The 12,583-nt window shown below is 46.0% G+C and overlaps 1 protein-coding gene across 1 annotated transcript in view; it reads right to left on the bottom strand.

The window, feature by feature from the left end:
* Nucleotides 1–12,583, bottom strand: part of MAN1C1 (mannosidase alpha class 1C member 1) — a 67,544-nt gene that overhangs the window by 16,037 nt on the left and 38,924 nt on the right. The window contains exons 4-6 of the mRNA XM_054223452.1: nt 6,546–6,661; nt 4,247–4,327; nt 1,973–2,067 (exon numbers count right to left, since the gene is read on the bottom strand). Coding sequence (XP_054079427.1) covers nt 1,973–2,067; nt 4,247–4,327; nt 6,546–6,661 — 292 coding nt within the window. The remainder of the gene's footprint in view (nt 1–1,972; nt 2,068–4,246; nt 4,328–6,545; nt 6,662–12,583) is intronic.

Below are 12,583 nucleotides of genomic sequence, written 5' to 3'. Positions count from 1 at the left end.
GAGAGAAATCGCAGTGCAACACACAGGCAGAGAGCACAGAGCAGCAGCTTGAGAAGACAATGTACTCTAGGACCTGGCAGCCAACGTGGCAGTTGGACCAGCAGGATGGAAAACAAGCCTGTGTGAGATATGATACAGCGCCTGTGTGAAAACAGAAGGCCACAGGGAAGCACATCAGCAGAGAGGCGACACAAGAGGAAAAGGTGGTGTGAGGTGATAGAAAGAGAGAAAGTCAGCTGGCTATGGGAAGAGCTGGGAGGGCTGGGTGTCTTTGTACTTCGGTCCTCAAAAATGTATACACAGAATTGACTTAATGCCAGTTTTTGTTCGTTTCAAATTTCCCAATGTCACTCTTAACCCACCCCCAAAGCTACCATGACCAAAAGCCCACACATGTTGTAAGACTCTCCTCCTTTTCAGATGATGAGGTCTCTCTGGAATTAGCACATCCTTGCACAAGTATTCCTTTTGCAAGAGAGAATTCCTTCTTGCAAAACTTTTCTGGGCTTTGGTTTGGCCCTGACATTTCGGTCAGCGTGCTCTCACAGCATCATCTCACTCTCCCCTGCTTCCACTTCCACACACTACCTTACACGGAATAACTACCTTCCCTTTTCTGTTTACAGCCTTTGGCTGTTCATCATGTTCCTGCGGTAGTCGGACTACAGATTTAGCTTGCTTCATCCTTGCTCCTAAATGGATACTCTGAGCCCCCACAGCAGCTTCATGGCCCTGAAGCAAGAGCTCAAGCCAATAATATGCGTTCTAGATTGCTCAGTGTTATTTTGATTTTCTTTGCTGTTACTCAAGGTCATAAGCAAAACATTTTGGGAATGTCTAGGCAGACAGAGTCTGTTTCAATTGTCTTCACAAAGGGCAGGGGAGGGTTTGGCATTTCTGTGAAAGGTTAGTCTATGCCGAATCTTTATCAGCCACAGAGGAAGCAGATGTCTCTTCTGTATAAAGAGACAATTAAAGTCATGGTGGTGGCTCAAATTTTCACTGGGATCACGTGCAGATAAGACAACTGAAGGGTGACAGTGATATTTGAGCAATGGATCAGCGTGAGCCAAACATTCAAAAGTCTTTCACTTCACAGAGACATGAACCAAACAGGAGATTTGGGCTAAGAGATGACTGACTAATGAATTTCATGGCTGCTTCTCCCAGTTTTGCAAGAGGTGAGGATGAAAGGCTTTTCTTAACCCATATTTCCTGCTGTCTCTGTTTCATCCGGCATGCAGCTTTTACCCTGGGGGATTTGTTTGTAGGCATCAGAACGAGCCAATGAGCCCCTGTTGGCAGAGAACACTGTCTACTAGCAAGAATCAGAGGCTGGGAGTCCAGCCTCCACGTCTGCCTCTGTTTGCTGAGAGACCTTCAGCAAGGTATTTAACTCAGCTGCCTCAAAGCTCCCCTCCAGCATGAGGACACCACTTACCTGACATGAAATGTGGCTCTAAGGGAAGGATACACACCTGGCTGAGTGCTGCAGCAAGGAGAAAACTAGAGCATCTGTACACTCCCCCCTTTCTAGCAGCAAAACTGTCAGCCAGTCCCATCCAGTTCCTTTCCCATTTTTCCAAACACGGAACCTGGATAAATTCACATGCATCTAGTTGGGCACACTGCAAAAATACGGAGAGCACCGCATGCTACGTGCAGACTACAAATAACCTTTCAAAGAAAATGAGAGCGAGGAAAATGCTATTGCAGCAGGGAGCCCTGCCAAGAGGTAGAGGAAGAAACTGCGGATAGCCCAAAATTAATAAAACACAGCTGGGTTTAACTTGAGTCACCTGCAATCTCTGCCAAGGCACCTCTTGGTTTTGAGTTGGCAAAACAAATGACCTCGAAGAATCTGCACTAGAGGGGGGCACCTCTGAGGAACTGCTGCTGTTCCTGCTTGAATCCTGGTCTTTTACAAACATTCAGTAACAAAATGACATGCTTGTAAGGACGTGTGTCTTGCCTGCCCAGATTTATGACGCCACGTGGGATACCAGTGGGGGTGTTAAAAGCTGGCAAAAGTTTCTCTCCAAGTTCCAGAGCTTTACTCTTGAACACCTGTTAAAAGAAGAAGAGAGGATAAATATTTGATGGCCTGCTTGTGAATACCAGTCACGCTGGATTCTTTCAAATCCCCTTTTCCAAACATGCCATTATAAAAAACTAAAAGTGCTGCACTGTAAGAATTTACTGGTTCAGGTATGCTGCTGCCCTCGTTCCACTGCACGACAGATCTGAACCTAAAGCCATGCTGAACTTCAGTATCTATCTGAAGGTCCTATAAAAATCTACTCTAAACCAGTCCCAAGTCCCCTGCAAAACCATCAGCCTGGATGAGAGCAGCCAGAGCGGTAGCAAATTTCCGTGATCAAAACTGAGCCAAAGAGTACTCTTTGGGGACAAATTCTTCCCTTTTTCCAGGGTGGCACAGGACACAGGAAGATGAAATGACAGAATGAAAATCAAAAGAAATCTTCCCAGGGTGAAGCACTGTTAGATTTACAACATGGGTTTGCCTAGCTTGTGTCATCTCCTGTTGTAAAGAACATGATTTCCAACGAACAATCTTTTACTTGCAACTCTTTTCCAGGAAGGATTCATGATTTCATGGCTAAGCTGCTCCTTTTCCATTTGTAATGCCTCAGTTTTGGGCTTTCAAATCAAATTATAGCTTATGGTGGCTTGCAGCACAAAGCCACCATACACAATTATTTTGGGACAAACTGATACAAGCACTAATCTTTGCTGCAGAGATTAGTCCTGATCAAGGGAAGCCTGTAAGTGACTTAGAAGATAAAGCACAAGCCTTTTACCTCTAGCCCCCCTATACCAGCCCAAGCTGTCAGAGTAGTTCTCAGAAAGCAGGAATTTATTGCTCTAAAAATACAGCACTGAGGCAACCTGAGCTCTCCTGTGGGCTTGCAGACCTTTGATACACTCACAAGGAGACAGGGGTTTGGTTCAGAAGGGAAAGCAAGAGACAAGGACTTGATTTTTGCCTTTCAGCCTGGTGGCGCTGACTGGGTAACATGACAGGCACTGCCCTGGCTGCTGAGCATCACTGCTGACTGCACTTCAAGAGGTCACTGCTGGAGTCTTAATGGTTTAATGTGGTTTCTTTTTGCTCTGTTGATCTGAAGCCTGTTGAAGTTGTGACTGAGACAGACCCTGAGTTGGGGCACTGAGACTTTGAGAGTTTTCCCTGGAGGGAAATCACAGAGAGAAGTCATTCCTGCAACTCATTTAAAATGCAAGTAAAGTAACAGAGCTGCTCCTGTGACTCCACGGATCAATGGTGCCACTAGGCAGTGATGAGCCATCCTATCCTATTATGGTGGACGGCACCCAGTCACGGTCAGTGTATGGTGTGAGAGCTGAGCTCTCATTTAAGAGCCAGTCTTCCAGTTCCTTCACTCACAAAACTCCTCCCTGCATCAGAGTTTCTGCTTGCCTAAGACTTCCAGGGCAAAGGAATAATCTCTTCGTCTCTCTACAGCCAGCTGTAAAATTCCAGTCCAGTCACATTATAAAACAGATTATGGCATTAAGCCCTGGGCCCTGCTGGGCTGGAGAGAAAGAAGGAAAGTGGAAGTGAGAGCCTCCTGCTTTAGCCAGGACTGAAGGGCTACTCCACCACGCTCCGGGAGGGACCGTGATGCTTAGCCCACACCTACTGGGCAAGGGGACGTTTTGTGGAGCTGTATCACTTTGTCACATGAGTTGGCAGCACGGAGGTACCCTGCCCTGGCAGTTTGCCACCCTCCTTCCCTGTAACCCAGGGCACTTTATCTTAGAAACTACTGCTACAGGGAGACTGTCCAGATAGATTTTTGGAGCGCTTGCCACTGATCAGTTGCCTTCCTTAGTCCGAGGGAGAATCTGGAATGATGTTTGATGAAATATTGCCTATGTTTAGAATACCAAGGAACAAGTACAAAGACAAAGATCACTGCAAATGGCATTTCACTGGGGAGCAATGTGTCCAACTGAAAACATGTCTTGCTAGAATTGCCCACAGGAGAAACGATCTTTGCAAATGAGGCATGCACGGTGTGTGCAAGGTAATTATGCGAGACTTAATTAAAAGAACATTAGCGGCATTTCGATATTCATAAAAATGATAGGTTTAGCCTGTTGTTATGGAGGGATTATCTGATGCTCAGAGAAAAGCTGCTGGAGAACCCTTTCAATTCATTATTGGTGACTGTGTGAGACATGCAGAGCTGCTGAAACAAACCTCTTCTCCAGTTAAGTAGTATGCGGCCAACAGTCCTCCAATATAGCGGATGTTCACCTCAAACAAGGATGCTTCTCCGTTCTGAAAATACATAATGATATACTTGACTGCAAAGCCTGCACGCACAAATGGCAGCTAAGGGGAACAGATTGTAGGCAGATACTTAAGTCTCCCAGTCCTCACCCACAGTGTAACATAGCTTTTTATCTAAGATCTCACAGCACTTTATTTGCTCTACAGTGACAGGTGGAGCCTGAAGGGAAGAGAAATACCCAAACTACCCATTTATCACCAGCTGACAATACGTAAATCAGGGCAGATGTATTGTCCGTCCATCCAACCTCGTCCTGGGTTGTGCCTTGCAAAAAGCTGTGAGTTAAGTTTAGGGGGAAAATTTGCCCCTTGAAATATTTTATTTAAACAACAAATTGTACAGCCACATGGAAAAATCACTTTCTCCATTTTCTTGTGAAGAGGGCACTGCGTTAGATAGATGTATTGCACTTCCTGCATTAGGTAGATATTTTCTGCCATTCAGGGACTCACCCCAGTCTGCAGGCTCAGAGAGGACCACAGCCTATGGGGTGCCTGTCATGGACACGCTGACAGAGGGGCAAACTGCGTGATGTCCGTGTGCCCCATCACCACAGACAGCAGACACAGATGGATACGGTTCACTGAATCACTCAAGAAACCACTCACCTGGAACAAGTTTTGCTCTACCTACTCAGCTGATGATCAGCAAATGTCGAAACGATTGCATTCAAAATGTGCCTTTAAAAAATACATGCTCCTGGCCATTGAATCTGCATCATAAATGATTCCTGCCCTCACGCAAACGCATAAAGCCAAAAACCAGAAAGATCTTTCACCAACGCAGCACTTTCAATGAGGAGGGCAAAGCAAAGGGGCACTCGAACCTCTGCACTGGCCTGCCCTTTCCAAATACCTGCAGGTTACAAATCAGAGCAAGTGCTTTCTTGAGATGATGACTGAAATTGCATGAGACAGATCACAGCACCCAGTTTCAAACAGAGCTTGTGGGCCTTGGAGTCCCTGCCTCGCTTTTCTGGACTACCAGAGTTCCTTGTGCAGAGCCAATTTTTAATTAATTTCCCTCCTTCTCTCCCTCTGCTGTGCTTTCTGACTCCACCGATCAATCCATAGCATTCATTCTTGTCTTTGCAGATCAATCTATTCTGCAGGCCAAGATTAAAAGCTTTTATGAAATCCAGATAAATTATCTCCCAGCTGATTCTGTCCCTTGTTTATCGATTCAGTAACGCACTGAGAGCATTCACCAAATTTATCAGATGTGGTCTTCCTTTTATGAATATATGAATGCCAGTCATGCCCTCCCAAATGATGCTTTTCTATAAAGGCAGCTGCATGCATTGTTCCCAGGGGGAGAACCATTTTTCACAACAAACAACTACGATGGCATTAAAAAAATAGAAGTTTGAACTGCACTCTGGTTTTAACATTCTCCGTATGCCACTGATGTGATCCCATCAGCTCTCCCACGAGAAATACAAGAGTTGGCTTGGAGACCAATAGTCCCAGCTATGGCAAGCGGCCCCAGCCACAAAGTGAGATAAAGGACAGCATCCTTTATTTGACAGCACTGCAAGGCGCGTGTTCACCCGGAGTCCCAGCAAGTCTAATACTAGCTCTATGAAGAAGTGGCTAGGAAAGCTTCAGGGGCCACAGAGAGTGAGAATCTCCAGCCATTTTTAGATATGACGCCCTTCCTTCCAAAACTAGGCTCACTGTGTGCTCCCACTTCGCTGCCAAGGTGCTGTGCTCCCCCTGCACAAGTTCCAGCGATGACAAAGCAACAAAGGGCCCAGTCAAGGAGATCAGCGTTTTCAATCTTAATTTATAGCATGTAAAAAGAAAGTTTGTCTTATCACAGGCAGACATTTAACTGAGATGGAACAGAACTTGTTCTTTGATGAACAAAACTTCCTTAGAGTAATAATTAAAGCTGTTTTTATAACCCAGACCAAAACACAAAAAATATTAAAGACTGAATCTCATTTTCAGCCAGACACTCTGAGACTGATCTGGCAGACCCTGGCTGGAACCCTGTGCCACGTGTAGGCAGAAGATGGTGTGAATCATCACAGTAGTCCCTTTGGCCTTAAAAAAAAAAAATAAAATCAGAGTTGAGGGTTTCTTCCCCCACGGACTTCATAGCTCCCCTCCCCAAACGATTCTTAGAGAAGATTGTGATCAGAACTGGCCAAACCCATAGCATTTCTGTGACACAGACAGGCATTCCCAGTAACTGACTCACCACATTCAAGTCAAAGCTCTTCTCCACCCACTTCTTTGCTTCTTGGAATTCCTCCTCAAGTTCCATGATGTACAGAGTATCTAAGGCATCTACCACCGTAGCTCCTCGAAGGCCTCCTGCATTGCAAACAGAAGAGTGTGATGAAGCCCCATTGATGCAGTCGTCTTTAGCTCTAAATCAATCTGCTGGAGTTGGGGCAGGCAGCAGCTTCCAGTCCCAATACTGGGGATGTCTGGATGGGATCCAGACTGGCCGTGGTCTAGGCCGAGAACTTCTAACATGACTAGTGAGCTCTGCTACCCAAAATGGGCTGCTTTGTAGAGGCCTAATTTTCAAAAGCCTGAGACTTCTGAAAGAATATCCCCAAGGAACAGCTCTAGGTCCGCAATTTAAGCCACCAGTCATGACTGCAAGCCTTGCCCTTGTTTTCCAGTCTTGTCTTGGCCAAAGCAGTCAGGCAATTCCATCCCTTATCTTTGTTCAGCTGCAAATCAAAATTCAGCCTCTTTCTTACCCAATTACAAGCATAACCCTCTTCCAAGTGAAAGAATTTTACTTTTCTTATGCAAGAGCATCCCAGACAGGACGCTGATCATTCTGCCCCGACGCAGTGTTTGGTATCTGGGGCACAAAGTACTTTTGCACCATACCATGACCCAGGGTTTCCCACTACCAGCCTATATACAAAACGCAGCCTCACCTGGCAGCGGAGAGACCAGAAACTAATCTGGATGAATCTTCAACACAGAGTAGGTGACTTTGGAGACAGCTCCCTTCCTTTGGCTAACAGAACAGCCCCTGTGAGCATGCTCACCGTTCTCCAGCAGATGGCAATGGGACACACGCAGATGAAGCAAATGCCAACCAACTACTTGGACCAACCCTGTCATCCATGTAAAAAAATTGCATGCCAAGTGTTGTCGTACACAAATGGACTACAGGAGAGCTTCCAGTGAGACAGAATGATTTGGCATGCCATGCCAAGAAAACTATCCAGAGTGTGTAGACAGACAATCTTGTAGCAGTTGAGATTAAATGAAACTAGAGATGTTAACAACCTTGGTTTTGGGACATCTCAGTGCTGGAGTTTTATTTCTGTTAGGGCTCCCTAAAATTATTCCTAGCATGGGAAAGCAAAGGGTATGAAGCACACTGCGACTCAAAACCCTTTGTGCTTTAATTACAAAGGCCATCACTTTCCTGGGTAAATCAGCAAAGACAAATTCTCACGTGGAAGATTCTAGTTTGGAATCATCATCAGTCATCCCTCCGCAGATGTAACGCACCAGGGCCATAGGCGTGAAGCTGCCTCCGTACCGCCGTCAGCAAGCTGCACGTGCAGGCCCACACAGACACACTGCTCAGCTGCAGCCACATTCCTACCCACCCCCTGACAGTCAGACCTCTTGGAGTCTCTTGGCAGAAATGACGCTTGGATGAGGTTCAGGTTTCGTTTCTGCAGGAGAAACTGCTTGTACCAGCTCTGTCCCTATCATCTCCCTTTCCAGGGTAACCACAAAGACTCACACACGCTGCTTATGCCCAGGGGTTTTCCCTGAGACGTTATTTCTATTTGGCTCAGGTCAGTTCCTTCTTCTCACTAACGGACTTTAAAATACTAGTCCAAATTCCCCCAGCTTACCCAGCCTTTTATTGCACGCTCAGATTGGCTTGGCACTTTTGTTATACCTTCAGTGTTACTTCAATTCTAGTTCTGCTTAAGAGAGGAAAACCCAGCTGGATGCACTGTTGAGGAACTACTGCAGAGGGGAGAGGAAGGCAAAGGTGAATTATGTGTCATGAACCTTAAGACTTCGGTCTTTTCTTATTAAGGAAAAAAAAGCAACCCTGCCTGATGTACATCATACCCTTTCCCCAGAGGAGAAGTGCTCAGATCCACCAATTTCATGCAGGGCTCATTTATGCTTTCAGCATTCCTCTCCCGTAAGAAAGGCATCCTGCCTTATTTTGTTGATGTTACAAGATTGCAGTTTTGACACTTTTCAGCCAGTCAGCACATCATTGCTTTAATAAAAACCCAACCAAGACTTTACTGCTCAACTACAGATTGCTGGCTTTTGGATGCTGTCTGCATCAAAAACAGGGGCTGTGGAAAAGGGATGAAGGCGGGAGAGACAGCCTCTAGAAATCCATTTATTCCTGCAGGCTCGCGAAATGATCATCTAACTGGAGCTATCTCTGAGAGTGCAATAGATGGAGTCAAACTGCCACTAGATCAACTGGTGGGTTCTAAAAAAGAACTGAGCTGATGTTTGTATGGCATGTTTTCCAAAAGCAGTGACCATGAAAAACAACATCATTGCAGTCTGAGCTGCTTTTATCAGCCTTAATGATTCTTCAATATTAATGATTATGTGATTTTTATACACTTTCCTATTAGCAAGGAGAGACACACCAGCTCAGAGCAACACGGACTCAGGCAAAACATTTTAAAAAGGGAAGGGAGGGCAATGCTGCCTGAGGCACAGCCCATTACTGTGATATTCTGAGAGTAACACTAACAGGCTCGGTTTAATTTGATGTTATAATCCACAAAGCCTTTCATAATCTGCAGAGAGACAATGAGAAAAGTTGGATTTGCTCAAACTAAACAGAGACAAAGAGACAATAAAGTCACAACTTTCTGGGATGATTAATTGAAGTAAAAAATATTGCTTGAATTGACAGAGCCTTTTATGTTTTTAGCAAGTAAGGCCTTTAAATACATGAAATGCATCGGGGATTAGGAACATGCTCGGATCTTCGCTAAAGCATAGCTTGGAGTTGCTTAGCTTTCCTCCCCAGTATTTGGCAAAGTGGAGGGCAAACCTTGCTTCCCCGATGGTTCGTCTTTGTGTCATTTTAAACATTTGTTTTAAATATTCCCCTAAACACTCTGTATCCAAAGAACCGCAGGCTGTGTGTTTTGTACAAGGGTCTTGTTGATGTTTCCTTTCTTCTGCACCAGCTTTGAAGCAATCGCAAAGTGCATGGCTGTCTTTTTCTCCTGCAGCTAACGAAGTCTAATGCAATACCAAGAGCTACCGTGTCAGCTTCAGCTGTCTCATGAGAATGACCAAAAAAGAACCTCCTTCCCCTCCACAACCAGGAGCAAACCAGGCGTCAGGACTTTGCTGTTGCGTCTCTGTCACTTGACAGGACAGAGAGGACATCGAGGAAGGACCCTGATCCCCCTGTGCACACCGACATGTTACCTCTTTGCTACAGGAGCATCTTCATTCCTTCCTGCTCAGACTTTGCTTCATCAGACCACGATGTGATACAATGTCCAATAGCTCTGATTATACTCAGCTGTCAAAAGATGGTGCTATACATATCCCAGCATGTTTATTGCAATATATACGTACCCATTTATAAAAGTGAAAAAATAATCACCTTTCCAGATCTACACATTATAATGTGAGGGATATAATCAAAGGGGAAGCAGCTTCAAAAGGAAAAGGAATCAAAACCCACTCTGTCACTTTTGACTCTTGCTGACACTCCCCTCTCTAAATTACTGGTTTCAGCCTCATTGTGTTCTCTCTGAGGGAGTTTCAAAGTAGAAACCAAGAAACCCTCAAAAGAAACACTTCTGAAGGTATCCACAAAAAGTAGCAATGACTTTTAAGCAGGACTCCATGTCTGAGATTCTACCTGTCTCCACAAATCTAAGGCCCTGTGTGCTATGAAAAGCCCCCCCGGATCCTGCTGGAAATCTGGCTTGGAGTGGAGATAGACCTCGCTTGGGAGAGCAAGGTCACTTTGCTGATGGCCAAAAGGGAAGATGTGTCTATTGGACACAGTTCTGGGATCCACACCAGCTCCTGCACCGCCCAGAGGGAGCCCATGGCCCTTCTGAATGGGAAAGAGGAACCCTCCACTGGCACCAGCGGGAAGAACCGGGACCTGAGGCAGAACTCGGGGATGCTTGTCTAGAGACGTTTCTAATTGAAGGACTTCATGGCAGCTCTTGTGACAGCAAGTGGCAGGGTCTCTGCCCCGAGTTTCATCTGCGAGAGAACAGCAGCACACCAGAAGCAGCAGCTCGTGGTAGCAATACAAAGGTTCATCTCTTCTTGAGCTGAAGGAGGGTCTGTACCACCCCGTCCCAAGCCACAAGTGCATTTGCTCTTTGTGCACGAGAAGAATGGAGACATCCATGTAGGCAACAAGGCTGCTCTGTTCCTTCTTCCACCCACCCAGAGGAACGAGCATCCACCCGCTCCCTTGTGAACACTGCTACAGAAATCACTAACAAACGTTACATTAATTAACATAATTCTTGTGAAAGGTGCTGAACAGAGCACTTCACGGAGAAGAGATGGCATTGTATGCACACCGTACCCCCACAGCCTCAGTGGGAATGTGCTTTAATGCCCGTCTGGAGGAACAAGACCATTCAAGCAATACAATCTCAGGCGGGCCTTCATGGGGGAATTAAAGGTAGTGCTGTCTCTAAAATCCACAGATAAAGCCCGTGGCAGCTTGTTCTAGTCTGGGGTAGATAATCTGAATAGAAGGGCTCATCCTCTTCTCCTGTCCCTGACTCATCCCTGCTGCCTGCAAGCTTCGGGGTTCGTTAAAGCCACTTGCAGCAAGAGTTTATAAGACAAAACCCAATTCCAAAGGCTCATTAGGAGGTTTAATGTGTCTGGGCCAGAAGGGAAACACTCTGGAAGACACATGCCAATTTCAACAACCAAAGAACTAACAGGTACAGAAGCCTATCAGGCTACCCGGGGAGCTGCCACCATGGCTCCCCCGGCCAGGCGAGGGACAGCCCCCTCTGGACCCGCTGCAGAGCACGGGGCAGAAGAGAAGAGCTGCCACCATAGCCTGGGGCTCCTCTGACCCCAACACGAAGATCTGGATCAACTGTGAGCCCACAGACTACGGCCAAGAGGTGACGGATGTGTGGTCCCGATCACAAGCTGAACGAGGACTGTAAAGGGTGAAAAGCTCCAAGTCAGGTGAGTGGGGAACCTACGACTAACAGATGGACCCCCCCGACACATACCAAAGAGTCACCCATTTACACATGTCCCATGGCCCTGCTCTCCTTCAGCGTCCCAGCAAGCCAGCGCACGGAGGAGAAAAGGGAACAGCTTTCTTCTCAATGTATAGTTTAAAGGGAGGCCATGAGAGCTGATCAAAGGTGGAGAATATCTACCCTACCACCTGCCAAACACGTAAGGGCTAATTAGGCTTGAAAAGCACTGCAAAGCACCAAGCAGGGACTAAGTATAACTGTGGTAACAATCACAACTGCTGCCACATCTGTGAACTTCCTTTTAGCTACCCATTATCTGCAAATCAAACCCACCAATTTAGGCAGAAACAGGCCAATCAAACATACCAGCATCACGCACACAACAGAAACTCCACGTTTGATCATTCCTAGAGGAATAAGAGTTTACATCTGACCTGCTGAAGCTTTCAGGAGCCATCAAATCCACATGTGTAATTCAACTAATGTGAACACATTGCATCTGCTCAGGTTTACAACCTTTGTGGCCTGGGAACAGCCACAGGTTGTATCGGGCTAGAACATTGATCCAGGCATTGCTCACACAGCACAGTTGAGCTCCCCCATTACAAAGGGCCCAAAGGACAGGATTACATTTTTTAGGGAGTAAGATAATCTACTGAGCAGGAGACAAAAGCCTTCACAACAAGGAATTGCCTTTTATCAGGAGACCGTGATGTTATCCTGGGTTTAGCTCTCCTTCAGTCTCTGTGGGAGCTACACAGAACAGAAGACAGTTTCATCAAAGAAAGCCACAACTTTTCATACAGCTTCTTGCAGCCAAGGTCAAAACCTTCAGCTTGAAAGAGCCTTTGCCTCCACCCTCTGCACCCTGCAGGCAGACAACAGCAAGCTGAGACACACAGTAGCAGATAGATTTGTCTTAACAGCAACTACATGACTGAGGAGTGAGCAGGGACTGAAGGAAAGGACAAAAATTAGGAAAGGAAAGGGAAGATGGACGGAACCAGACTATGAAGAAAGAAAAATGAAAATCAAAGAGACTGCA

This window comes from Rissa tridactyla, chromosome 18 (genome assembly GCF_028500815.1).
Source record: "Rissa tridactyla isolate bRisTri1 chromosome 18, bRisTri1.patW.cur.20221130, whole genome shotgun sequence".
In the NCBI taxonomy this organism is placed as follows: Eukaryota; Metazoa; Chordata; class Aves; order Charadriiformes; family Laridae; genus Rissa; species Rissa tridactyla.
The sequence above is the reverse complement of the archived record's forward strand: the minus strand, read 5'-3'. Positions and strand labels throughout refer to the sequence as shown.